This window comes from Trichophyton rubrum (genome assembly GCF_000151425.1).
Source record: "Trichophyton rubrum CBS 118892 genomic scaffold supercont2.3, whole genome shotgun sequence".
NCBI lineage: Eukaryota > Fungi > Ascomycota > Eurotiomycetes > Onygenales > Arthrodermataceae > Trichophyton > Trichophyton rubrum.
The window spans coordinates 29,195-53,704 of NW_003456426.1; the positions used below are offsets into that span (position 1 = coordinate 29,195).

Consider the following 24,510-nt stretch of genomic DNA (forward strand, 5'->3'; position numbering starts at 1 on the left):
GCAAGGTCAGGCTCAAACTCCGGGATCTCAAGTATACCCATGCAATCATCACCAGTGATCCAGGCAGCGCCGCTGAACTAAAGGATGTTACTACTCTTTCGGACGAGGTAGATCTCGGTGCTAGTATCCTCATTCCTGTTCCCCGTCCATTGGGTAGGTTACGTTAATCCTCAGATGAATAGTACTTTTACAAGACACAGCCAGCTAACGGTCACAGGTGGTCTACTGATTATCGGAGAATCGTCTATCAAATATGTTGATGTCTCCAGGAACGAAACTATTTCAAGGCCACTGGCTGAGTCCACTGTATTTGTGGCCTGGGAGCAAGTAGACGGCCAACGGTGGCTGCTAGCGGACGACTACGGCCGCCTCTTCTTCCTCATGCTCGTTCTTGATGCTGACAATGCTGTCGAATCATGGAAGGTTGACTTCCTCGGTGTCACCTCTCGCGCTTCCGTGCTTGTCTATCTTGACGGCGGCATTGTTTTCGTCGGCTCTCACCAGGGCGACTCACAGGTTATCCAGATTAAAGAGGGCGGCTTCGACCTTGTCCAGACCATCTCTAACATCGCTCCTATCCTCGACTTCACCATCATGGACATGGGTGACCGTTCGGGTGCCACTCGCGAGTTTTCATCAGGCCAAACACGCATCGTCACCGGATCTGGCGCGTTTGGCGACGGTAGCCTGCGCAGTGTTCGTAGTGGTGTTGGGATTGAAGAGCTTGGCGTGCTCGCCAGCATGGAACATATCACTGACCTCTGGGCATTGCGTTCTGCCTGTCCCGAGCCATTTTTTGATACACTGCTTGTCTCCTTCGTCAATGAAACTCGAGTATTCCATTTCTCTGCCGATGGTGATGTAGAGGAGAAGGAGGACGGCTTTCTTGGCCTTGTGTTCTCTGAAAGCACCCTATTAGCCACCAATATACCGGGAAATCGCATTCTCCAGGTGACCGAGAGCATATCTAGAGCAATAGATGTCGACAGTGGCATGATAATATGGCGCTCTTCCTATGAAGAATTCACTATCACCTCCGCCTCGGCGAATGATGACTATCTCGTTCTCGTACTCGGCGGCACCCGCCTTGTCTGCATATCACTTTCGACCTTCGAGCTGGTCGGAAGCAGAGACTTTGAGGCAGATAACCAGGTCTCCGGCATGACTATACCGGCCTCCCCAATCCAAGCGTGCATCGTATGCCTCCCACAGTCTGCCGAGATCATCATTCTCGACCTTCCTGGGCTCGAAGTAAAGAACAAGCAGACCCTAGGCGAGCCCGGAGAAGCAATCCCACGATCAGTCATTGTGGCTGAGATACTCCCTAACAAACCTCCTACCTTGTTCGTTTCCATGGCCGATGGAACCGTCTTCTCCTTTTCTTTTGACGTCCATGCCTTTGCCATTTTCAACTCTAGCAAGATTACGCTAGGATCCGAACAGCCATCATTCAAGAAGCTTCCGCGTGGTAATGGGCAGTACAATGTTTTTGCAACGTGCGATCATCCAAGCTTGATACATGCATCAGAGGGAAGAATTGTATATTCTGCGGTTGATTCGGCGAGCGCTAGCCGTATATGTAGTCTCAATACCCAAGCTTATCCAGGCTCAATCGCGTTATCGAGCCAGCACGAGCTGAAGATAGCAATCGTGGACGAAGAGCGCACCACACAAATCCATACCTTGCCCATGCACGCCAGCGTCAGACGCCTGGCTTACTCGCCCACGGAGAAGGCCTTTGGACTAGGGACAGTGAAACGGAAAATCTCCAACGGAGTCGAAGAAGTAAGCAGCTCGTTTGTCCTGGCAGACGAGATACTCTTTCGGCCCCTGAGCACATACGATCTTCGCCCCGACGAATTGGTTGAGTGTGTCATTAGGTCCCAGTTGAATCATGGTAAAGACGAGGTAGGTAATTCGATATCCAAGGACTTGTTCTTCGTTGGAACCGCCTTCCTGGACGATGTAGGGGACGACCATATCCGTGGCCGTATCCTTGTATTTGAAGTGAATAGGTCCCGAGAGCTCTCTTTAATCGTGGAGAAGTCTCTCATGGGAGCTTGTCGCACCCTCGCCGTTATGGATCATACATTACTAGTAGCTGGTTTAGTCAAGTCGGTTAGTATGGGGATTTGCCTTGCTCAGTAGACTATATATACTGACATTTTCATAGGTCTCAGTGTTCAAGCTGGCACGCGACAGATTTGGGAACATCCTCCTGGAAAAGCATACTGCATATCGAACATCTACCGCACCAATTGATATATCCGTAGTTGGTGACACGGTTGCTGTAGCAGACGTGATGAAAAGTATGTCACTGGTACAATACACACAGGCAGAAGAGGGTGAACGAGAACCCAAGTTCGAAGAGATAGCACGCCACTATCAGACACTCTGGAGTACGGCTGTGGCGCCTATTGAAGAGAATGTCTATCTACTTGCTGACGCGGAAGGGAATCTGGTTGTTCTACAGCAAAACATTACTGGCGTAACAGAGTCAGATAGGAAACGCCTGCAACCTACGAGTGAAATCCGACTTGGCGAGATGGTCAATCGAATCCATCCGATAGTTATTCAAACATATACGGAAACAGCTGTTTCTGCACGAGCATTACTAGCAACTGTACGTCTTCCTGCGTTTACTTTGAAAATTATGTATAAAACCTAACAGTATAACAGGTGGATGGGTCCATCTATCTCTTCGGCCTAATCAACCCAACCTATATAGACCTCCTACTCAGACTTCAGACTGCCATGGGCAGTATAACTATAAGTCCAGGAGAGATACCATTCTCTAAATATCGTGCGTTTAGAACTACGGTGCACCAATCCGATGAGCCTTTCAGGTTCGTGGACGGAGAGCTCATTGAGCGTTTCCTTTCATGCACTCCGGGCATGCAGGAGGAGATAGTCAGTAGACTTGACGATAGCACTGTCACCGTGTCCTCATTGAAGGAAATGATCGAAGAATTGAGAAGGATGCATTGAAATAAATTACTTATTGGTGCGATCATTCAAAGATGTTAGAGATAGACAGGCTTGTTAGCGAGACACGGCATGAAAATTGACGATATTATGCAGGCAATGCATGATGTACCTCGTTCTGTTCCATTCTTCGATGGGCTATCAGTCATCACGTAGTCTCAGGCCAAGTGCTTCACACAGTGTACCCCCAATAATCTAAAAGCAATCTGATAGTATAATCAGGAACGGAGGTTTGTTTGCCCGCCGGCTATTCCCCTTCACATCATGATTCCGTGTATCGTGCCGACTATGGCCACACTCAGGATAACCTCAACCATAGCTTGGCTAGATGGTCATTCACCTTTTGGCGTACATGCTGTGCTGGTCGATATCAATTCTACCAGCAGAGATTGATGATTGTTTATGCTAGCGAGTTCTTCATGGCCCCGATATCAAAGATCCCAAGCGTACTATAGAGGTTACCCGTCTTTAGAAGTTCGCTTCTCTCGTTCAGCTTCTAAATGGTCATTGTATTCGCGCAGTATGGACTCGAGGCCTTCGTTACGTCGCGCCAGCAACAGGACGTCGGACGCGTTAATCGTCGAACGACCAGCATGGCTGATAAATTAATAGTGTCAGCATCACGACCCGCATGATATTCGAGCAACAATCCCGCATGCATACGTACTTTGCAAACATTTCTAAATCCTGGCCAACCGTTTCTGACCAGGTCATTAGCCAATACCCTAGACTACCAGCGAGACATTCAGCGCACCTAGCTGCGCCCAGCTAATCTCTACTAGCCCCGCGATGAACTGAGGAGTTACCTCTGTATCGAAGAGGTCTGCATGTTCGCGAGTGAGGTTGCCCAGGGTATACCAGAGCATCGCCTTCAGCTGCTGGATGGGAATCAGTCAGCACCTGCCACGGAACACAAGATAAACTAAGTAACTTACCTTTTTCGTCTCTTGTCCATCATCGTTAGTAGGGGCCATCGTTGTCTATCCACTACTTCATCTCGCTGCCTGCGTGATCTCAGTCTTGTCTAGGTTGCCTTCGAGTCCATCCATTGTAAATATGCCAGGAAGTCCCCTGGCTCAATGATTGGTTGGAACCTTAATACTTGAAAACGCGATGTCACGGGATCGGAGTAACTATCTATAAAGTCCGGGGCGTATTTTTTTTTTTTTTATTCTCTAGATGGGCCTCAGTTAATTGATGGGGTTTCTGCCTTGAAGAAGAAAAGAAGAACGCCCTCAATAAAAAAGAAATAACAGCCTGTTGGGGGGGATATTTTTACAGTGCTCTCCCCGCCGCTCCAATCGAGAGATTTTTTTTCCCTCAGAAAGGACCGTAACTAACGTTTCGCAAATTTGTCTGACCTGAAAAACCGAGACGAACAGCAATATCCAGCTCCTACGCCCTAGCTACCGCAACGACTACATAGCCCATCCCTAGGCGGAGCTCCGTCACATACAGCAGGCGTTTACCATGGCGGATTTCCAGTTTACGAGTGTGACAGATACGCTATATACCTTGTATTCCAACTTCATCAACAACATATCCACGTCTGTCTCCAACCTCACCATTCAAGACTACATCCGGCTTGTCTGGATCATAGGTGGCTATTATTTTCTCCGGCCGTACCTTGACAAGGGCTTCAGAAAACTCTTTGACTCTGGCAACGCAAAGAGAGAAGCCGAAGAAGCCGCTGCTGCCGAAACTACGGGCAAAACCAAGCTGTCGGCCAATACTTTGAGGCAAGGCGACATCGCAGAGAGTGATGAGGAAGGTGAAGATGAAGGAGAGTCTACTGGGGTGTCGAACTGGGGCAGAAGTGCGAGACGAAAACAGCGAAATTTCATGAAATATCTAGAGCAGGAGGCTGAAAGGAAGCGGGTGGAAGATGATGACAAGGATATTGCGGATCTGCTTGAGGATTAAGCCAGCGCCTGGGCTGCTTGCCACGCAGTTATATACCCCTTATCGACCAGCTCTCGTTGCTCTTCCCTGAGTGAGGGGATGTCTCTTCCTCTCTGAGTCGAAACCCGACACATCAAGCTCCGCTATATCCACCCGCCCCAACCCCCGGTCCATCTACCCATCGGACAGCCTGCCATATATTTGCGAGATACAATGCCTTTCCAACTGCTCAGGCTGTTATCCTCAGGCCCTTCCAGTCGCTAAATTGGTGCTATCAACCGTTGACCAGCATCAGCCAGCCCTTACGTGCCATTCTGATATCATGTGAATCCTCAGCACGTGATATGACATCAGCCAGTCTATTTATTTTTCGGCCGCGGATTGCGCTTTCTTCGCTACTTTTGGGGAGCTTCGCTGGGAGGCGAATTCAGCACAGAAAAACAGACAAACAGACAGAGAGACAGACACAGAATAGAGAATCGAAGCCAATTTGACCTCAATGTTCCTGCCGTACAAAATACTCACTTTCCCCTCCCTACTCTTATCTGGTCTTGAGCTTGAAACTGACAAGCTCATGGGCTGTTTCTGATCCATAAAACCCGCATTGCTACCCAGCATAGACAGCTACGGTTGTACCAGAAGCCATGGCATCCACCAATGCCATCCGCCTGGCAGGTTTCGGGCTAAGGATGCTTCAGCTCTTGTCGTCACTGATCATCGTCGGGGTTTTTAGTTATTTCCTTGCAGTCCTTGCTGATCACAACGAGCATGCCCCAGAATGGCTGAAGGCTGTTGCCGGGATAGCTGGAGTGGCCGCTATCTATGCCATACTCACATCGTTTTTCATTCTTGCGTATGGAGGACTGTTAGGCTTCTCTCGTATATCCATGCTATTTGACGGAACTTTCGCCGTCGCGTTTCTAGCTATCTGTCTTATGACTCGCCACGGCGCCCTCCCTTGCACAGGACGCGTAACCACGCCCGTTGGAAGTGGTGATGCGGAAGACCCAGGTGCAGCATTTGGCGACGAGGATACGGGAACTGGCAGGGGAGATAATCTCACTTCCATGCGATACCTAGCTACCGCGTGCAAGTTAGAAAAGGGGACCTTTGCCGTCTCTATCATTGGAACGTTGGTCTTCCCTCACATAACGTGTGCGCCAAACCTGTTCGCTAATTATATCTCCCCCCAGTGCTCTCTTTCTACTCTCGATTCTCATCCAGAAGGCCTTCGAAAACCGCCAACGGACTTCTAAAACCTCACCAAAGCCTCTTTCCCATGCCTCAACCAGGCTTCGTCAACGCTTCTGGCCAAGACAGCAAACTCAAAGCTCCTCTACTGATCACACTGTCGAATACAGCCTGGCCTCTTTGACCCCTGGTGCCAACTCGCTGGAGGACAAGCCGAAAGTGGAAAAACCTCGCTTCACAAATTTTCTCCAGCGCTTCGGGAATGATAGCGTCAGAAAAACTGATCCAGAAAACATCCAATTGCGCCAGGGTGCTCAAAGCGGCAACCCTCAAACGGAGCCTAACCCTAGCTATGGATATGGGAGAAATGCCCATACTGCTACAAGTCCAGACGGTCCCATATCACCTACTTCCCAGGAGTCGCTCAACCCGTGGGCGAGATCCGAATATGCGGATTATACCTATGGCGAAAGTGGTATTAGTGTGGGTGAATATTCCCATGGTTACGGGTACAACTCCCATAGATAGTGATTCGTAACGGAAGTTTCCCTCTTATTTCTTCTTCTTCTTTTCTTTTTACTTTTATATTCCCTTGTTGTCCGGGTTAGAATACCTGGCCGACTCGGTAGCTCTACTCTCCATGTCCTCAGTTGGGCATGAGGCTACAGCTATCTACTATCCACGGGTTATTGACGTTGTTCAATTACATATCTTGTTATCCTTCTCTCTTGAGACAGGCAGACCGACACAGTCAAATTAAAATTCTTTTTACCACCATGACCAAATGGTTACTGTGAAGGATTATTCATCTGCGTTCTTCACTATTCTTACACTCTTCAGCGCTTTGTGAAGGAAATTCTGGGATATACCTAGCTTGCCTGGTAATTTCCACCATGCCTCTATTCTAAGCGTGGCTGTATTAACTGGAAGGATTCTATTCCATCAGTCCTGCGGCTGTCTCTAGAAATATAAGTGCATCGGAACCAGGCTGTCTTTCTCAACCATTAATTACATACATTTCTTTCCCATCAGCTACGCCAGTACCGAGTACGATTTGATATCCCAAGCTTTAAGTGACAACTAAGAAGGATGACCATGAAGCTTTTCGTTGCTATACAGCTTCTCCTTTTCAACACCTGCCATACTGCCTATGGCCATATGCAGCTAGCAAACCCATTCCCAGTCAGAAGTCCCCTAAACAAGGAAAATACGAATAAAGACTATTCGTACACATCTCCCCTACGCTCAGATGGCTCAGATTACCCTTGCAAGGGCTACCATAATGACCCCTTCAAACCAACAGCGCAATACATGGCAGGACAAGAATATTTAATCGAGATAGCCGGAGGTGCAACCCACGGTGGCGGATCGTGCCAAATCTCACTCTCATATGACTCTGGAAAGACCTTCAAAGCTATCAAGTCGTTCATCGGGGGCTGTCCCTTGTCGAAGCAATACAAGTTTACTATCCCAAGCAACGCGCCGAGTGGGAACGCTCTCCTCGCCTGGACCTGGTTCAACCGTCTGGGAAACCGAGAGATGTACATGAACTGCGCGCATGTCACAATATCAGGATCGAATGATAATCCTTCTGGCAACAGCAAGGTGGCTCTTTCGGGACAAGCAGCCCTTCATGCGCTCCCCAACATATTCCTTGCAAACATCAACCAAGCACCACAGTGCAAGACTGATCACAGCAAAGAAGTCATCTTTCCCTTTCCTGGGGAGTTTGTGGAATACGGATCAGGGGCAAAAGGTGCTGCCGATAAAGGCTATGCGTGCGCAAGCAAGTTTGAGGCACCAGAGCCAGCACCACCTTCGCTATTACCATCGCAGCCACCAGCCCCGTCGTGCTCCATAACAGCATCAAAAACACCAGCAGCGCCCCCAGCAACTTGTGTATGCCCTCCCACCACGACCAGCGGCCCATCAGCTGCACCAGCGACCCTTTCTTCACCAAAAACCATTGCGAGAAGTGGTACAAGAGTTTGCCGTCGTCGCACCACGTCGAAGGCCAGCCCCTCGTCCCTATTCCCAACCATGCTACCATTTCCAGCAGGCTCTAGTAACAGTACATCATGTACTCCGGGGGGACATCAAGTGCGACTCCGATGATTCATTTTTCCTATGCTCTGGCCCGATTCTTGGGTATATTAAAATAGGGCCAATGCAAGGCAAGTTCCGATGTTTCAACAACTCAATCCAGGTCACGGAGTCGATAGCCAACAACTCTACTACAACGTCGGCCTATGACTAGGCGTAGAGGGATTTGAGGGAAGCTGCAGCCTTTGAAATTAGAATATAGAAGAGTGGCAGATACAATTCACATAGTACATCAATTTACCCCTATTCTAAGTTCCTCCAACCCTTGCAAAAATAACTAATTAGAACTGATAGTTAACTAATAGCTGAAGGCTTCATTATATACAGCATCAATAAGGTATTAAAATAAATAAAAGGATGGTATACAGGTCCTTCCCTTTGGCATTATTATTTGTTAATGCTTGTGCTCTTTGTTTCTGTTACATTTATTTCCATTCCGTTCTGATCCATCCTTAGGAACCTTTCGGCGAACATAGGTCTCCCTAATAGGGCATCCTTCGTTGCTATGGACTTCCCAATGGCCAATGTGATGGTCCTTGGGTAACTTCTTGACCCCACGGCCGCCTCCACCCAAGATGAGATTTCCAGGCCTGTAATCGTCTCGAGCTTGCAGCCTGCGTATGGCACTCACATGGATTTGGGCATCATCAGGAATATCACGGACTTCACCCTGAGGTAACGGCCAACGAATAGGTTTCCACGATCCATCGACTTGAAGGTCCATTCGCCTGAATGGGAGGTATTCCATCATTGACCAAAGTGTTACTGAAAGATTGGGGACTCCCATGTTGTATGATAAGCAGTCATGGATTTGGCCCTGAGTGCTGGAGAGATGCAGAGCAGCCCGAAAGGATTCAGATGCGGTCACTTTCCGAGATGAATTTCTAACCGCCTCAGCATCCGACGCCTCCTCAAGCAATCCTGCTTCGAGAACACACTTCTTTTGCAGCTCTTCATAGTCATCGAACTGGAAAGATGAGCGTTCCACGGGTGTGATTTCACCTGAGTACGATTCATCGCATTCAAACTGCTTCAGCGCACGAGGGCTGAATCGCAGCCCAGCTGCTTGCGCTTCATGGACCATCCAAACTAAAGGAGCATGGCTGAGCTGCCAGAGCTCGCCTTTAGCAAGCTCCCATCCTCCGCCGATATCTGCATGGCCTCCAGGGAACCAAACTTCTTGGATATCTTGCTCCTCATTCCCGTTCTCTAGTCCCGGAACCGGCATCGATATCTTCGAATGGCAGCTCTCTACTATTGAGATAGCGTCGTCCCCCTGCTGAGCCCCCGCCACGGAGAGGTTGGGTACCGCGAGGTGGGACTCAGAAGATGGGAATGGTGGCCTGAATCTGCCACCGCTTGGTACCTTGGGGGCTTTTTCGGCACTCAAGGTATTAGGCTTCCCATTCGTGACTCCGTTGTCATCAACGCCGTTGGTACTCTTCTCGTTTGCTTCAGGAGAGTTGATAACAACATCTGGGATATTATTCTTGCGTTTGCCCCTAATCAACTTCCGAAGGTCCCACTTACTGAAGACAGACTTGCGACCATGGTAAGAGATATGAGGGATATGGTGATGGCCATGTTTCGAATGTATATCCCTCGTTTGAGAAATCAGATCTTGTCGGAACTTTGCCCGTCTCTCGTCAATACCAACAGCATGCCGGATGACTCTAGCAGATGTCTTCGCAGTGTATGGGAACTTGCTTCTCTGCATCCAAGCTGATTCGAACCTCGGGACGCTGTTGACGGTGTCGAAGATACCAATAAATCGTACGGGGTTTACCGGTCGACTGAATGTTTCGCGAAACGCTTTCATATAGTTATACATTTTCAGCTTCTTGTCATGGTATTCATCTCCCTTGCCATCTCTTTGCTGCCATTTGGCATAATTTTTCCAGGCAAAGCGCACCAGCTCCTCATTCCCGGCGGTTAGAAGGCCCACATAGTCAATCATCTCTGCAAGGAACCGAGCAATGTACGCGCCTCTACTAAATCCAAAGAAATACATGTTATCTCCTGGCGCATAGTACCGCATAAGGAACCGGTAGCCAGCCATTACATGGTCGGCAAACGAGCTGCCAACGGCCGAATCCTTAGCCTTGAGCATGGCAGATTTCATTCTGGAGTAAAATCCGGTGTCCGAGAAGGTTGTAGAAGAGACATAGGTGCCTATTCCCGGCTGATAATAGTGAAACTGGTCCCCTTGGCTACTATCCAGCATCTAGAGTGCCAGCTGTTAGTCAATTTGCTGGTGTTTGTTTGTTGGTGCATCCCATGGTTTAGGCATCTCACTGACTCGGAATATTTTGAGCACATTGGAATCTGCTTCTGTTCCTGAAAACTTGTTCCCAGTGCCATCGAAACAGAGGACCAAAGTCTTTGGCCGTGAAGGGGGGTTGGCAGTCGCCATTGGGAATGAGGACAAATGAAAGCCACAACCAAATCCAACTAGTTATTCAGTAGATATCCAAAGGTTTGCCCGTCAACGACCGTCTACTGCGTAGCAGCAACGGAGAACTATATGTTATATGAACACTGACGCCAAAACCCAACCGCCAACTACCTCAGAGGCTGAACCGGCATGGCAGCGGATGGCGCAAACCATATAAAATTATCATATTCCGTATTTGATCAGATATTATACATGTCTTTTAAGGAGAGGAAAAAGAAAGCAACAAACCTCTCTCACTCCTGTGCACCAAAGCTATGTTCAAACTAGCTCGCAATGCAGCGCTCGTTTCACGAGAAAATTGTGAACATGTTCCCGGATGGAGGGGAGATCTCAGTAATCTCTGACCCTGCAGACAGTCACATGGGAGGAATGGAGGGCGAGGACCTGGTGCCTCAGGTTGACAATCTCAGTCGCATGCTAGCTTCCCCGTATAGTGTATGTCGACAGGGAGGGTTGATCAGTTCAATTGGTGTAGCCCACGGCCCTCTCGTCATGTTAACCTGCATGATCAACGCAAAGACGGAGAAGGAACACATACCCCTTGGATGCATAAACTAATTAGTGGAACCCCAGCCAGCCTCACGACGGAGACCCAGATAACTCACCAGATGGGAAACTCAGAGAGAGACTGGAGGACGGCAATTCGCTGGCCGGTCGGGAATCCGGTCGATTTTAAAATCGAGGCTTTTGGTATTGTCGAAGCGCACAGCCCAGCTTCGGCCAGAGCAATAGTTAAGATGCACCAAAGCAACTGACCAACCCTCCACCACTGAGAATACCAAGTCGACAGATCCATACACGGAGCACAAACTGAATTGAGGGAGAGTTCCACAGCAAAGTGACGACTTATCATTCGAGATGTGCAGTTCGATTAAGAAGGTTCGCATCCCAGGCGTAGTGTTCCTATTCGCCAGGCTCTCGATATGGCCTCCATTGGGAACCGAAGATTGCCCCAGAGAACAGACCCTTGCTCGAGCTGACAATTCAGCCTTAACCGATGTCATGGATCAAAAGGAACTTCGTGATTTGGGATCAGCTCAGGCTGCCCTGGTGTCCGTGAGGTCAAGCAAGCTCCTCATGGGGCCAACTTACTCTCAGCGTTGTGCTCGCCTGTCTTGTCTCAGGGGGTGTCTTTCCGGGGAATTACAGCAACTACACACCCGCACCCGGTTGCTGCCGCTTCAAACGGCGGTAGACACTATCGGAACATGGCTAACGATCAGGTAATATATGGATACCTGTGTGTCTGATCTGTGTAGCACCCATGCCCGCCCAATTTTTGAGGTGTCTAGGCAAGATAACAACAAATGAACGGCTGGAGGCATCCATGGATCCTGCATAAACGAAAACTCAATGAAGCTTCCACTCCACTCAGCCATCATGACTCTTATCATTGGCTTGCTGGTTCGGGGCTGAAATCCAATTCGATGAGCCAGCAGGGGGCGGGGAGGCTGCTGAGCTGTGTTGTGCAAGAGTCTGAGCTGGCTTTCTCTGAGTTATCCAGTCAGGTCTCAAGGATTACTGAGAAAACAGCCCGGATGGATACGAAGCAGACTCCCCCCCCCCCCCCCCCCCCCCAAGCACGCAGCCGTGGTGGGTCCGTCCCATTCTTGAGCATTATTAGGACGGAGAAACATATTCTCGTCCGTAGCCTTTCATCAAGAGCATGTCAGCTCCCCAGCCTTGAATCTACTTCTCCTAGCTGACCTACCAAATACCCGATCATCCTGCGCGGCGAAAGTCCGTGACAGCAAATAAAACGAGAGTCGCCCACAATTAATCCTTTGGTCCTTGTTTCTCCTCCTCTTGTTTTGGTAGCTCTCTTTGCTGGACATACTCTACACCTGAAGGAGGCTATCTTCTTGCTCCTGAGGTTGTGGCCATCGTTAAAGTCATACTCTGTTTCTACTCTTGAATAATCTACCGCCGAGGAAGACCACTGTGTGAACGGCAAACATGGCCGGGGGTGCTACTAACGGTGTCAATGGAGTGACAAATGGCACCCATGCAACTACAAATGGAACGAAGTCGAGCACCAGCTCACCCCCAAGCCAGAGCACAGCTCCTCGAGCTAAGAGAGGAGATGTTGAGGGCACTTTCGCAAAATACGCCCAACTGATTCATGCCTCTAGACGCCCTTTGCCTAACCAGTCAGGAGATGGCTCATATCTCAGAGAAGAAACCAAATATACCAGCACTCTTTCCGACCTGCGTACCATGGGATGGAAGGGCATTTCCACTTTGCTGGCAGTCAGGAAACACAAGAAGAGTGGAAAGCTCGACAATGATCGAGAGTACATTATGGAGCGTGTTATCAACGTATGTACAACTGAGATATCAATTGTCAACGGACCGAGGCAGAAAAGAGACTTATACTCCATTTTAATAGCTCGTTGCAGGCCTCCCACCACAATCGAAGATGCGCAAGGATCTGACGAATGGCTTCGTGAAGCAGCTTTGGGACTCTCTCCTCCACCCTCCACCAACGTATGTCACCTACACCTGAGAGAAGTTAGAATTTCATGGTCCATGGGTTACAACTAATCCTATATAGCATGCTGGGCGATGATTACAAGTACAGGAGCGCGGACGGATCCTACAACAACCCAATGCTTCCAATGCTGGGAGCAGCAAATACTCCTTATGCTCGCTCCATAATTCCAGAGTCAATCCAACTAGGATCCCTTCCCGACCCAGGACTCATTTTCGATAGCATATATGCGCGTGAGAAATTCAAGCCTCACCCTAACGGAGTTTCTAGCGTCTTCTTCAACTGGGCGTCTCTGATCATCCATGATTTATTCCAAACTGACTATCAAAACCCTCACATTTCGGAAACTTCTTCGTACCTCGATCTCTCCATCTTGTACGGAGACAACCAAGATGACCAGAACAAGGTGCGAACCTTCAAGGATGGTAAACTAAAGCCCGATTGCTACTCTGAAGCACGTCTTCTTGCCTTCCCTCCGGCTTGCAGCGTTATCCTCATCATGTTGAACAGGTAAATACTTGCATATTCCCCAACCATGATAGAACGATTTCTGATACTTAACGCTTAGATTCCACAATTATGCTGTTGAGCAGCTTGCCGCTATTAATGAAGGTGGTCGATTTGCCAAACCAAGGAGTGGAATGAGTCCAGAAGCCACTGAGAAAGCTTGGGCTAAATATGACAATGACCTGTTCCAGACTGGGCGATTGTAAGCTCGATGTCAACCGTGTCATTGCTCCAGATCTAGCTAACAGGAAGCTCAGGATTACTTGTGGATTGTACATTAACATCACACTTTACGACTACGTCCGTACCATTATCAACTTGACCCGCAGCAACACTACTTGGAGTTTGGTTAGTATCTTGCCTTAATCTTAAGCACTGTCGGATAGATGGACTTATACTTTTGATAGGACCCACGAGTTGGCATGCGTGAGGGTGCTGTTCCTGAGGCTGCTGCTAGCGGAATTGGTAACCAGGTCTCCATGGAATTCAATCTGGCTTACCGCTGGCATTCTTGCATTGGTGCTGCAGATGAGGACTTCACCAACAACACGTATCAGCAGATGTTCGGAAAGAGGGGTGAAGACCTCTCTATTCCAGAGCTTGTCGGAGGACTGGGTAAATGGCAGGCTAGCATTCCTGACGACCCAGCTGAGAGAACCTTTGCCGGCCTCAAACGAAAGGCTGATGGCACCTTTGATGATGGTGAGCTCATGAACATAATGACTGAAGCTATCGAAGAAGTTGCGGGTAAGTGATACTCTCGGCACACCAATACCATGGAGAATTTTATTAACGTGAGACTTATCTGTAGGATCTTTCGGCCCCAAAAATGTTCCAAAGGCACTTCGGGGCGTTGAGATCCTCGGCATACAAATGGCCCGTAAATGGGGTTGCGCCTCTCTCAACGAGTTCCGCAAATTTTTCGGGTTGAAAGAGTATCAGACTTTCGAGGAGATCAACTCTGACCCGGAAATCTCTGGAGCTCTTCGCAACCTCTACGAGCACCCCGACCACGTTGAATTGTACCCGGGTATTGTTGCCGAGGAGCCAAAGATTCCAATGGTTCCTGGAGCTGGTATCTGCCCAACGTACACTATTTCTCGTGCCATCTTGTCCGATGCTGTGGTGTTAGTCCGTGGAGATCGTTTCTACACTGTAAGATTTTGACACCTTTGATCTCTCTATATATACATATATCGGCCCCGATTTGCTAAATTACATACAACAGGTTGATTACCATGCGAAAAATTTGACCAACTGGGGTTACTCTGAGACTCACTATGACCTCAGTGTCAACCAGGGCTGCATGTTCTACAAGCTCATGCTCAGGGCATTCCCCAACCATGTCAAGGGCGATTCAATCTATGCTCATTTCCCAATGACTATCCCAAGCGAGATGAAGAAGATCATGACTGATCTCGGTCGACATGACAATTTCTCCTGGGATCGACCGGCCTTTATTCCTCCCCGTGTCAACATCACCTCCTACATGGGAGCAAAGACCATATTGGAAAACTCCAAGGACTTCCGTGTCACCTGGGGAGAGGCTACTGGTTTCCTCTTTGGTAAGGGAGGACTGGACTTCATGCTTTCTGGAGACAGTACATTCCATGGTCAGCAGCGTAAGACCATGGGCAAGGCGCTGTACCACAGCGATTGGAAGAAGCATATCAAGGAGTTTTACGAGGATATCACCATCAGGCTTCTCAGGGAGAAGACTTGCAAGATCGCAGGCATCAACCAGGTTGATATCACCAGAGAGTAAGATTAGCCAAATATCTTTGACCCTTCCACCTACCAAATCCGACCCAAGGCTAACATTGCAAACAGCGTTGGAAACCTTGCACACGTACACTTTGCTTCTAACATTTTCGGCCTGCCGTTGAAGACTGCGGAGAACCCCAAGGGTATCTACACCGAGCATGAAATGTTCATGATCATGTGTTTGATCTTCACCACTATCTTCTTCGACCTGGACCCTGCCAAATCTTTCCCGCTCAGACAGGCTGCCAGAACTGTTGCTCAGCAACTCGGCCAGATTATGGAGGCCCGTGTCAAGGCCGTCAAGGGTGGCATTCTCTCCCTGTTCAGCCGCATGGGTGAGAACAAGAATGCCCTGGCAGAGTACGGTGCCCATATGATCCGCCGCCTTCTTGATTCGGGGCTCAGTGTTGAGCAAGTTACCTGGTCTCAGGTTATGCCAACCGCAGGAGCTATGATTCCAAACCAGGCTCAAGTAGTAAGTACAAATCAATCAGTTTGATTGTTGACTATCCTACAGTATACACCCGCTAACATGAACGTAGTTCACTCAAATTATTGACTACTATCTCTCCGAGGAGGGCAAGGTCCACCTGCCAGATATCAGACGCTGGGCCAAGGAGAGAACCGACGAGGCCGATGAGAAGCTGCTCCACTACTGCATGGAGGGTATCCGCTTGAACGGTACCTTCGGATCCTACCGCGAGTCTACTGCTGCTCTCGACATTGATGATGATGGCCGCAATGTATCCGTCAAACCTGGTGACAAGGTCTTCGTCAGCTTCGTAAGTCTTCTTTCTATTCTAGTAAATACCTATAAACCACATTTCAATGAAGCTAACCATCATCTACGAAGGTCGGTGCTGCCCGTGATCCCAACATCTTCCCCTCGCCACATGAAGTCCGCCTTGACCGTCCGTTGGATTCATACATCCACTACGGTGAGGGCCCGCACGCCTGTCTGGGCAAGGATGCAAACATGATCGCACTTACGTCCATGCTGCGTGTCGTCGGTGGCCTAGACAACCTCCGCCGAGCCCCAGGACCCCAGGGTGAATTGAAGAAGATCCCGCGCCCAGGTGGGTTCTATATCTACATGCGCGAGGACCAGAGCGGCTACTTTGTCTTCCCAATGAGTAAGTTGCCAATTGTCCAGGTTCTATGCTTGCCTTTGCACAGCTACTGACATGTTTGCCTTCTACAGCCTTCAAAGTCCACTATGACGGAGAATTGCCAGCTCAAAAAGCCCACTAGATATGGCCTATGACTGTCAGTTACAAATAGACTGATAACAAATTCGGGCAACCGAGATAACTATATTGGCTTGTCCGTTTGCATATCCCTGTATACCCACACGCGTGTTTGAACGCCGACGATTGTTTCTTTTGCCTCCCCTGTATTTGATACCCGCTGTATCGTTTCCACAATGTCTCGTAGCCAGTCCTAATTAGTTAATTAATCCATCGTCATGTACGCATTTTACCTATATTCATCTTCCTCATCACTTGATCGTGGATTTCCTTGTTTGCCACAGAAGAAGCCCAAGAGGTTAGCATGATCATCCAGCGCCCCCAGTCTGGCTGCTGTTTCATGACTAAAGCACGCTGCACTGCCAGCCTCGAGATTTGTCAGGACATCACAGCCGGAGCTCCGGACCTCCAATCTAGAACCGGCCAGGCATGAGCAGCGCATCACAGTGTTAGCAAAATGCGATATTTTCGTACGGCCTGATCTCTCGATAATGGCCTGACCACCCCCGCGTCCACCAGGGTAGGCGATGCATATATTGGCCAAGACTATAGGTTTGTCAGTAGTCAACTCGTCCAGGGGGCCCTCGCATGGGACGATCACAAGCGACATAATTAGTTTCGCCCCAGTCGTATGTACTTAAGTGTACCTAAGATATTGACTTCAAGAAATCGAAATCTTACCTATCGCAATGTTAGTCTTGGAGATTTATTGGCAATAAAATATTTGCACACTGGGGTGGCCCGTAGTTACCCAACTCCTGGATTGCAACTGAGCATCCAGCAGCTTCAATGGACATTACAAGCACATTATCGCTTAACTCTGCTAGTTATAATTAAGGGCGCCTAATCCAGGCCTACCTCTCTTCCCCCTTTGAAAGCCTTTGATAGCGAGGAAGAACCTCGAGGGCATGAAAAAAATAATACCCCCGTGGAAAACGCTGCAATAGCAAGAAAGTATGGACCACGGAGTAGGCCTTCTATGCCCTTACTATTTTATTTTAGTTCATTTCTACTAAATTATGATAATAGTTGTGGGTAAAGGCATCTGTATGACACGAACGTTGATGTTGAGTATGATAAGGGGGAAAAGCGCTGACAATGTCCTCCCTTACTATTCCTTGATACCCTCCACTATTACACATGGTCTCTCCGAACTCGATTGCGCAATGGGCAGAGGAGCTGTACAAGATCTGCGCAGGTATCAACATCTACTATTACTAAGATATAAACGAAGCTCTGTTGCAGACAAAGCACAGAGAATCTCTACAATATTGGATAAGAAAGCACCCTATGTTCGATGGGACACAACAACGCCGCCGATGCATCGTCGTTAAGCCCATTCCTCCCCACACAGACTCGTATTCTCGAGGTTGGGTTTAAGGGAAAAATTACCTGGAGAGGTGTTCTATCAAACCGCTGGACTAAAAGGAGGGACCGCTGATTGGACGCAAGAGAGAGTGTTTGTATTGTTGATATCTGCCTATATAAACAATGGCAAAAGAAAGCTTTTCTTTGGAAAACGTATATCAAGTGCTAGTTCTCCTCACGACCTGGCTTGGATTTGAGTCTACTCATGGGGAGGTCAAGGCAAAGGATGTGAAAGCATCACCGCGGACGACCTATTGCAAGACCCCTAGCCCGCGCCTAGATTAAAACGATATCCAAGAGGGATAAAGACATCAAATATCCCCGGAAAGCTGACTATTTTGGTCAGGTAGTATGCCTAATACATTAATAGTTTTGTGTGCGCGCTCCATGTTAACTTGTGGATTACTACTACTATTGTAATTCTTGAGACGGCAATAAAATAACCACCTACCCAATTTTTCACTGAGAGGGCTACATAAACTGTGTCCAAAGGCCGCCGGCTATATCAGCACATTTGGTGACTCCCCGGTTTACTCCGTACATAAGTACCATTGGTCCAGGAGCAACAGTTAAATATCAACCGCAGTGGCAGCAAGGAGTACGCACTGCTCAGCAACACTTAGCCATCACAAGCCAGCTGCACCAGGGATGTCACTAGCCAACCCTCTGCATCGAAAAGTGACGAGTTACTCGTTAGCCGGATGCGAGATGCAGTGTCCAGGATGTCCACTCCAGCCAGCCCCAGCAGGGGGTGGGCTGCTGAGGTATCCGCCAGGGGGGGGGGGGGGGCATCCAGGGCGAGCTGCAGCGTCCGAGAGCTGACTCTACAGCTTTACGGGCGAGAAACGAACAACGCAGGGACCTGAGCTCTCTCGCCACGCAGTCTCACCTATCTTCCCGTTTTCCATCCTCCCTGTTATTTTTCACCCGGCCGTTGCTCCGTCGTTCTCTTCCTCGTTCTTGCTGTGTCTCTATTGATTTTTTTTATATCCACGTGACCATAGCTAGATATTAGTTACTTTGTTAGTCAGCATCGGCTTTTTGACGCTTTTCTGCACGTCGAGGAAGAAGCAAACCACAAATCAACAGCGACAGGAAAGGCGTATGTCGACGATACGGAGCTGAAAGGGGAACCGGCAGGCATCTGTTTACGTGGAGAAAGTGAGTGCCGGAAAGGATTGCTGTAGAGGAAGCGCGTGGAAGGCAAGAGAGCAGAGATGGCCCCCAAAGCCATCAAGGGCGAATATATCGAGACCGTGAGTTCTGGCGGCCTCCGCTTGTGAAGAAGAGTGCAGTGTTAAGACGTGTCTGCAGGATACAGGGAATAAGGTCTCTCGTCGCAACCAGGTACACGGAACACAGCATATCATTCTAGGCGGCAAGACAGTCATCCAGGCGGACGTCTGTATCCGTGGTGACCTCTACCGCCAGCAGCCAGCAACACCAGCAGCAGCACCGTCAGGAGCGGCCGGATCGAAATCTGCCACCAACACGCCCTCGATCGCGGTAACTATCGGTCGCTATACATATCTGTCTCGGTCATGCCTGCTGCGGCCTCCATCCCGACTCCATCGCGGTGTGCATTCGTACTACCCGCTAAAGATGGGCGACCATGTCTTCGTTGGGGAGAACTCAGTCGTTGAGGCGGCCACGGTAGGAAATCATGTCCACATTGGACGAAACGTGGTTGTAGGATCAATGGCTATTCTGAAGGACTATGTCGTTTTGCTAGACGGAGTGGTTGTTCCCGCAGGCATGGTCGTGCCCAGCTGGTCTGTCGTTGGCGGAGCTCCTGCAAGAGTTGTTGGCGAAGTTGGCGAGGGCTACGGTGTTGAAGGAGCGGAGGGCGGAATGGCCAGGGAGAGATATAGACTGGTAGGGAGGTGATGGCCATATTCCACCACGGTGAACACCGACCGCCATCCCCCCACTGGTACGGAGGTAGATACTTGTGTTGTTCTATGTAGATACCCTTGAGCGTTCAATTCTTCACCAAGATCTTTTCAGCTAACTGTCTTTTTCACTCTTAGAGCCAGTTACATAAGTGGAGATACAACCCCCGTCGCCCAGCGCGCATCCTCCAGGCCAGAATATGCATGGCTAAGACGTTGAGCCGGGGAATATACGGGCATTCCGCCTCGGCGCATTTCCCTCCGTAAACCATATCAACTCGTGTTGGAAGAGGAGCGCATCTACATAGCTCTATCGCTCAAACAAAGGGTCATTGGTACTCAGGAGCCTATACAAGCGACAGAGCCTATAATCGTATGTATCAACAGGGCGCTAAACGGTGTAATCCGAACATGCATGACACGCGCTTGCGAGTAACAAGCCTGTGGCACCACCATGCAGGCAGATCCGCTTGTCATATATTAACCTCTCTGATCAGTCGAGCAGGTTGAAGCAAGTCCCAAATTTAACTATTTGCTCAGCTTCAAAATGTCCGAGGCAAGCAGGAAATATTGAGCCGAGGTTGTTGACTCTGACTAAGTAAAATATAAAACAACGAAATGACACCATGATGACTACGAAAGAAGAAGCGTCTATCATGGAGTATTCATGTGGATAATACGACGTCAAAAGGGACCTGAAGAGCTTGTCCTGTCTTGTCTCGCCTTGTCCTCTCCCTCTGGCCAGCTGCCGGAGATTCATCAGGGCGGGTGGAGCTAGTGACGGCTATCCGGCAGGGGATGAAAAAAAATTTCTCTGGCAATCGCTACGATATTATTGCGATACGATTCAGCGGTCATATCTTCTGCCTCACTGACTACGGTCGAAGATAGCGTGCGGTCAGTGGGCGCAGTCCTCGACTACCTTGGAGAAGTATCAACGGCCACCGGAATGCCTGCGGATGGGCATGCCTAAAGCTCCTGGCCATCATAAGCTTACCCAACTGGCCTCTCTGGGCAGGTCAGAGCCCCTTTCTCATCCATGCCCTGGGCTTTACGTAACTGCGACTCGCCCCACGGAGTAGATCAACCCTGGCGTCTCTCATTTCATCTCTGGCCTGAATAGCCAAGCAAATGCCGGCAAGGACAGAGTTCTCTGGCCGGAGTAGAGATGTCTATCGACTGTTCTTCGCAGATATGAAAAATGCCTATCAGTCTGCAAGATGCCTTTCATAGCCTCAAGCCTAGGCACTACCTGTCGCTGCCAGATAGATAGACGAGATATCGACGTCCTTAACGCCCTGATAAAGCATGACGAATATCAGACCCAACTTTTCTGATCTCGAGGCCAACCGTCTCCATGTGAAATCCAGCAACTTCATAGGCTCAAAGGCCGAGAAAGAAAACTTAGTTCTATTTTTCATTCTTTTTTTTTCACAGGCAAGAAATTTTCCAAGTGGATGCGACCCCCAGTAAGTTAAACCCACGCCGGGCCTGCGAAGAGACAGATGATGAAAGCCAGCGGGAGATCCATGAATGCGGACTCTTGTCGGATGATTATCCAGCGAAAGTTTTTCTTCCTCCTCCCTCGCCTTCTAGCCTTTGGAATAATGAAGTTGTTATTTGGCTAGGATTCCATATATTGGCTCACCACCGCTGACTCCATCCCGTAGATACATATCTTCCGCGCATATATACATATATTGTATATAAACCTCTCCGAGAAGCATCCAGAGCTGCCCCTGTCTGTCATGTGCATTTCTCCTCTTTTGCTGTTAAAATCGCTTTCATCCCACCGCCGTCTATTTCTATTTCTTGGTCTAGAGGTTGTATAACGCTTCGCTTGCTGTGATCCATGCGACTCATAACCGGCGGGCGCAGAGTCTGTCATCATCCCGATATCTCACTGCGCTGTAGACCCATCCACCATCTTCCATACGCCAGTGACCGCCATGGCACCTAGTTTCTTTAGCGGACCAGGTAGTTCCAGCCATGCGAAATACTTCGATATCAGGTATGCCAAATTCCGTATATACTTAACCTGCCTTTCCCTCCGAGTCATGGCTAATCCATAACCAGACTGGACGAGCCGTATATCGTATTTCGGGGCAATGAGGAAGAGTCTGCCAGCGCTCATCTCAAAGGCACTCTAGTCTTGTGCCTCTCGGAACCATTGACTATCAAACATCTCAGGCTGCACTTGACCGGCATGTCAAGGATAAGGTACGATTATGTACCCCTTAAACCCTTTATCTCTGCTTGTGATACTCTCTAATGCGCTATTGCAGCTGGCCGTTCCTCATTGGCGCTGTCCCTGGTACAAAGAAGCACGGCAAGGAACGAACATTCTTCGAGAAGACATGGAAATTTAGAGACGCTGGCAAGGGGAAAACCGAGATTATGCCTGCAGACAACTACGAGTTTCCCTTTGACATTGTCCTACCAGGTTCACTGCCGGAGAGCATCGAAGGCCTACCAGACACATGGATTATCTACCGTTTCAAGGCTGAGATCGGACGCAAGTATGCCAAAGACATTCAGGCCAGGAAACCTTTACGAATTATACGGACGTTAGCCCCCAGTGCTCTGGAACTATCCCATGTCATGGTATGTCCTATCTACCTCGAGATATAACTTTATAATTACTAGATCTAACTGAATAAATAGTCTGTTGAAAACATCTGGCCAAATAAGTTGGAATACTCCATTTCGACTCCCAGCAAGGCTGTCGTCTTCGGCACGTCGGTCCGCATCGATTTCCGCCTCGTCCCCCTCCTAAAGGGTCTCAAGATTGGGATGATTACCACCCAGTTCATCGAGAGCTATGATGTGATGAGCTGTCGTGACGACTCACAACTGCAGCCGACCTCACACAAGTCCATTAGAGTAGTGGTAGCAGACCACTTTCGTCTTGGGCCTGAAGAAGAGCGCCGATTTCTCGAGGAGGAAGAAGATGGCTACCAGTTTTCACGGGTTCTTGATCTGCCCAAGAAGCTCAGCAAATGTATCCAGGATACAGATACTAGGGGTATCAAGATACGACACAAACTGAAATTTAAGATCCAACTACACAACCCCGACGGACATACATCAGAGGTATGCTTTTATCTTGAATCTCACAGCGCTTGATCACCCCATGCTATAATTCTGGTTACTAATATGAGGCTTACAGTTACGGGCTACGCTACCAGCATTCATCTTCCTATCACCCAACCTACCCTTAGATGATAACAATAATCTCGTTAATCAATCGCCGACTTCACCGCAGGTGGCTGAATTCTGCATGGCCCAACAGGCACCACCGTTGTATGGAGAGCACCAGTTCGATATACTATACAGTGAACTCGACCCTCACGGCTACCGAACCCCGGGAATATACAGCGGAGTCGCAACCCCGCTATACGGTTCGATCAGCCGAAACCTATCAGCCGAGAACCTGTCTTCTCTGGCAACCTTGGACACAGGCGGGGATGTCGCAGCCAATATACTACACAACCGTCTGGTCGATCTACACATTGATAGCTCCTCTCTGCGCTCGCCGGGAACACCGCCGCCCGAGCTCCTTTTACCAGACGCTCATGATAACCGTCGCTCAATGACATTCCCGATAACAACTTTTACAGCGGCCACAACGCCGGATATTTCTCGACGCACGTCCGAGGATGAGCACCTCCCATCTGGCCTCATATCACCACATTTCATTCGAACCAACGATGTCGAAGATCTCTCCCGTGTACCTAGCTATTCAACTGCTGTGCGGTCCTGTGCCATGCCCGCCAATAACAACGGCCTTCCAAATTACGAAACTGCCACTGCAGGCGATGTTTCGCCGGTCAGTGAGCGGCCACCTTCGCCTCCAAGACATACAGCCCGTGCACTTAACCGGCTATCCTCCACTTTTGTTGATGCTCTCCCCCAGTTTTCTATTCACCGACACAGTACCGGCCACGATCACGACTCTGAGCGACGAGTGCGCATTCTCCAGGCTAGATCAACATAATCCTCCAGTCAATATTCTGTTTATAATTTTCCTTATATTCCTTTCATCTTTATATTTAATACACGACTTGGATGACCTCTTCTGGGATGCATGACTGGGTGTTTTTGTTTGGTTTTCTCTCTCTCTCTCTCTCTCTCTCTCTCTCTCTCTCTCTCTCTTTTTTTTTTTTTTTTTTTTTTTTTTTTTTTTTTTTTTTTGCGGGTTCATCTTGGGAAGCCCAGTGCGTTTGCTGACCACGGCCCCCCTCTCCCTTCTCCCCTCGTCTCTTTCTATCTGATGTCTATATACCACCTTCTTTTGGATATTGCAAGTTATGTACATAAGCCGCCCTCTAATACCTGAATTCGCTTTCTTAGTCATCATGACGTCACATTAAATAAGGTCAATGCACGAGCCAGTCTTTATTTCAGTTCTTTTCCCCTTTTGGACATCGTCAATTCCAATTGCATACCTTCATAGATCAGCTTGATATGGTTAGGTTAGATCAGTTCGTCGGCGCAAAATGCTGTGGGATGGCATGTTTTGGCGTGTCATCAGATCTTCGGGTTACAGGCTGGCTCTGCATCTGTCCAGATCTTGGTTTTGGGAACTTTCTTTTTTCACGGCCG

At 48.9% G+C, this 24,510-nt stretch overlaps 12 protein-coding genes across 12 annotated transcripts; 9 read left to right on the forward strand and 3 right to left on the reverse strand.

Moving 5' to 3' along the window:
* Positions 1–174: 174 nt before the first annotated feature.
* Positions 175–2,148, forward strand: TERG_02729 (uncharacterized protein; the record flags this gene model as incomplete). The annotated part of the gene is made up of 1 exon (XM_003235625.2): positions 175–2,148. One exon carries the CDS (start codon positions 175–177, stop codon positions 2,146–2,148), a length of 1,974 nt encoding a protein of 657 aa, XP_003235673.2.
* A 1,295-nt stretch (positions 2,149–3,443) lies between these two features.
* On the reverse strand, positions 3,444–3,959 carry TERG_02730 (uncharacterized protein; the record flags this gene model as incomplete). The annotated part of the gene is made up of 4 exons (XM_003235626.1): positions 3,444–3,582; positions 3,653–3,686; positions 3,740–3,863; positions 3,921–3,959. 4 exons carry the CDS (start codon positions 3,957–3,959, stop codon positions 3,444–3,446), a joined length of 336 nt encoding a protein of 111 aa, XP_003235674.1.
* Positions 3,960–4,185: 226 nt separating this feature from the next.
* TERG_02731 (uncharacterized protein) lies at positions 4,186–5,286 on the forward strand. The gene has a single exon (XM_003235627.2). It carries the CDS (start codon positions 4,456–4,458, stop codon positions 4,906–4,908), a length of 453 nt encoding a protein of 150 aa, XP_003235675.1. The 5' UTR covers positions 4,186–4,455; the 3' UTR covers positions 4,909–5,286.
* Positions 5,287–5,302: 16 nt separating this feature from the next.
* On the forward strand, positions 5,303–6,226 carry TERG_02732 (uncharacterized protein). The gene has a single exon (XM_047747956.1). The coding sequence runs from the start codon at positions 5,532–5,534 to the stop codon at positions 6,141–6,143; it is 612 nt and encodes a 203-aa protein (XP_047603927.1). The 5' UTR covers positions 5,303–5,531; the 3' UTR covers positions 6,144–6,226.
* Positions 6,227–6,333: 107 nt separating this feature from the next.
* TERG_02733 (uncharacterized protein) lies at positions 6,334–8,193 on the forward strand (the record flags this gene model as incomplete). The annotated part of the gene is made up of 1 exon (XM_003235629.2): positions 6,334–8,193. Exon 1 carries the CDS (start codon positions 7,168–7,170, stop codon positions 8,191–8,193), a length of 1,026 nt encoding a protein of 341 aa, XP_003235677.2. The 5' UTR covers positions 6,334–7,167.
* Positions 8,194–8,575: 382 nt separating this feature from the next.
* Positions 8,576–10,594, reverse strand: TERG_02734 (uncharacterized protein; the record flags this gene model as incomplete). The annotated part of the gene is made up of 2 exons (XM_003235630.1): positions 8,576–10,405; positions 10,481–10,594. 2 exons carry the CDS (start codon positions 10,592–10,594, stop codon positions 8,576–8,578), a joined length of 1,944 nt encoding a protein of 647 aa, XP_003235678.1.
* Positions 10,595–11,301: 707 nt separating this feature from the next.
* On the forward strand, positions 11,302–12,064 carry TERG_11888 (uncharacterized protein). Its single transcript, XM_047750930.1, has one exon. The coding sequence runs from the start codon at positions 11,495–11,497 to the stop codon at positions 11,861–11,863; it is 369 nt and encodes a 122-aa protein (XP_047605727.1). The 5' UTR covers positions 11,302–11,494; the 3' UTR covers positions 11,864–12,064.
* A 273-nt stretch (positions 12,065–12,337) lies between these two features.
* TERG_02735 (uncharacterized protein) lies at positions 12,338–17,010 on the forward strand. The gene is made up of 10 exons (XM_047747957.1): positions 12,338–13,637; positions 13,696–13,836; positions 13,892–13,982; positions 14,042–14,381; positions 14,446–14,789; positions 14,863–15,395; positions 15,465–15,873; positions 15,941–16,180; positions 16,252–16,531; positions 16,600–17,010. The coding sequence occupies exons 1-10, from the start codon at positions 13,159–13,161 to the stop codon at positions 16,647–16,649; spliced, it is 2,907 nt and encodes a 968-aa protein (XP_047603928.1). The 5' UTR covers positions 12,338–13,158; the 3' UTR covers positions 16,650–17,010.
* Positions 16,875–17,255, reverse strand: TERG_11889 (uncharacterized protein; the record flags this gene model as incomplete). The annotated part of the gene is made up of 1 exon (XM_047750931.1): positions 16,875–17,255. The coding sequence occupies one exon, from the start codon at positions 17,253–17,255 to the stop codon at positions 16,875–16,877; it is 381 nt and encodes a 126-aa protein (XP_047605728.1).
* A 7-nt stretch (positions 17,256–17,262) lies between these two features.
* TERG_11890 (uncharacterized protein) lies at positions 17,263–18,077 on the forward strand. Its single transcript, XM_047750932.1, has 2 exons — positions 17,263–17,599; positions 17,675–18,077. The coding sequence occupies exon 2, from the start codon at positions 17,695–17,697 to the stop codon at positions 17,977–17,979; it is 285 nt and encodes a 94-aa protein (XP_047605729.1). The 5' UTR covers positions 17,263–17,599; positions 17,675–17,694; the 3' UTR covers positions 17,980–18,077.
* Positions 18,078–18,805: 728 nt separating this feature from the next.
* Positions 18,806–21,410, forward strand: TERG_02736 (uncharacterized protein). The gene is made up of 3 exons (XM_003235632.2): positions 18,806–19,269; positions 19,328–19,946; positions 20,044–21,410. Exons 1-2 carry the CDS (start codon positions 19,231–19,233, stop codon positions 19,898–19,900), a joined length of 612 nt encoding a protein of 203 aa, XP_003235680.1. The 5' UTR covers positions 18,806–19,230; the 3' UTR covers positions 19,901–19,946; positions 20,044–21,410.
* A 444-nt stretch (positions 21,411–21,854) lies between these two features.
* TERG_02737 (uncharacterized protein) lies at positions 21,855–23,902 on the forward strand (the record flags this gene model as incomplete). The annotated part of the gene is made up of 5 exons (XM_003235633.1): positions 21,855–21,916; positions 21,982–22,125; positions 22,191–22,509; positions 22,570–22,998; positions 23,075–23,902. The coding sequence occupies 5 exons, from the start codon at positions 21,855–21,857 to the stop codon at positions 23,900–23,902; spliced, it is 1,782 nt and encodes a 593-aa protein (XP_003235681.1).
* Positions 23,903–24,510: the final 608 nt, after the last annotated feature.

Bases quoted from the DNA above. Each gene is read 5' to 3' on its own strand.
- TERG_02736 (XM_003235632.2), top strand. From the start codon at position 19,231: ATGGCCCCCAAAGCCATCAAGGGCGAATATATCGAGACC. The intron at 19,270-19,327 runs GTGAGTTCTGGC...ACGTGTCTGCAG, and splicing joins AGGGCGAATATATCGAGACC to GATACAGGGAATAAGGTCTC.
- TERG_11888 (XM_047750930.1), top strand. From the start codon at position 11,495: ATGTGCAGTTCGATTAAGAAGGTTCGCATCCCAGGCGTAGTGTTCCTA.
- TERG_02731 (XM_003235627.2), top strand. From the start codon at position 4,456: ATGGCGGATTTCCAGTTTACGAGTGTGACAGATACGCTATATACCTTG.
- TERG_11890 (XM_047750932.1), top strand. From the start codon at position 17,695: ATGACACGAACGTTGATGTTGAGTATGATAAGGGGGAAAAGCGCTGAC.
- TERG_02735 (XM_047747957.1), top strand. From the start codon at position 13,159: ATGGTCCATGGGTTACAACTAATCCTATATAGCATGCTGGGCGATGAT. The intron at 14,790-14,862 runs GTAAGATTTTGA...TACATACAACAG, and splicing joins GTGGAGATCGTTTCTACACT to GTTGATTACCATGCGAAAAA. The intron at 15,874-15,940 runs GTAAGTACAAAT...ACATGAACGTAG, and splicing joins TTCCAAACCAGGCTCAAGTA to TTCACTCAAATTATTGACTA.
- TERG_02732 (XM_047747956.1), top strand. From the start codon at position 5,532: ATGGCATCCACCAATGCCATCCGCCTGGCAGGTTTCGGGCTAAGGATG.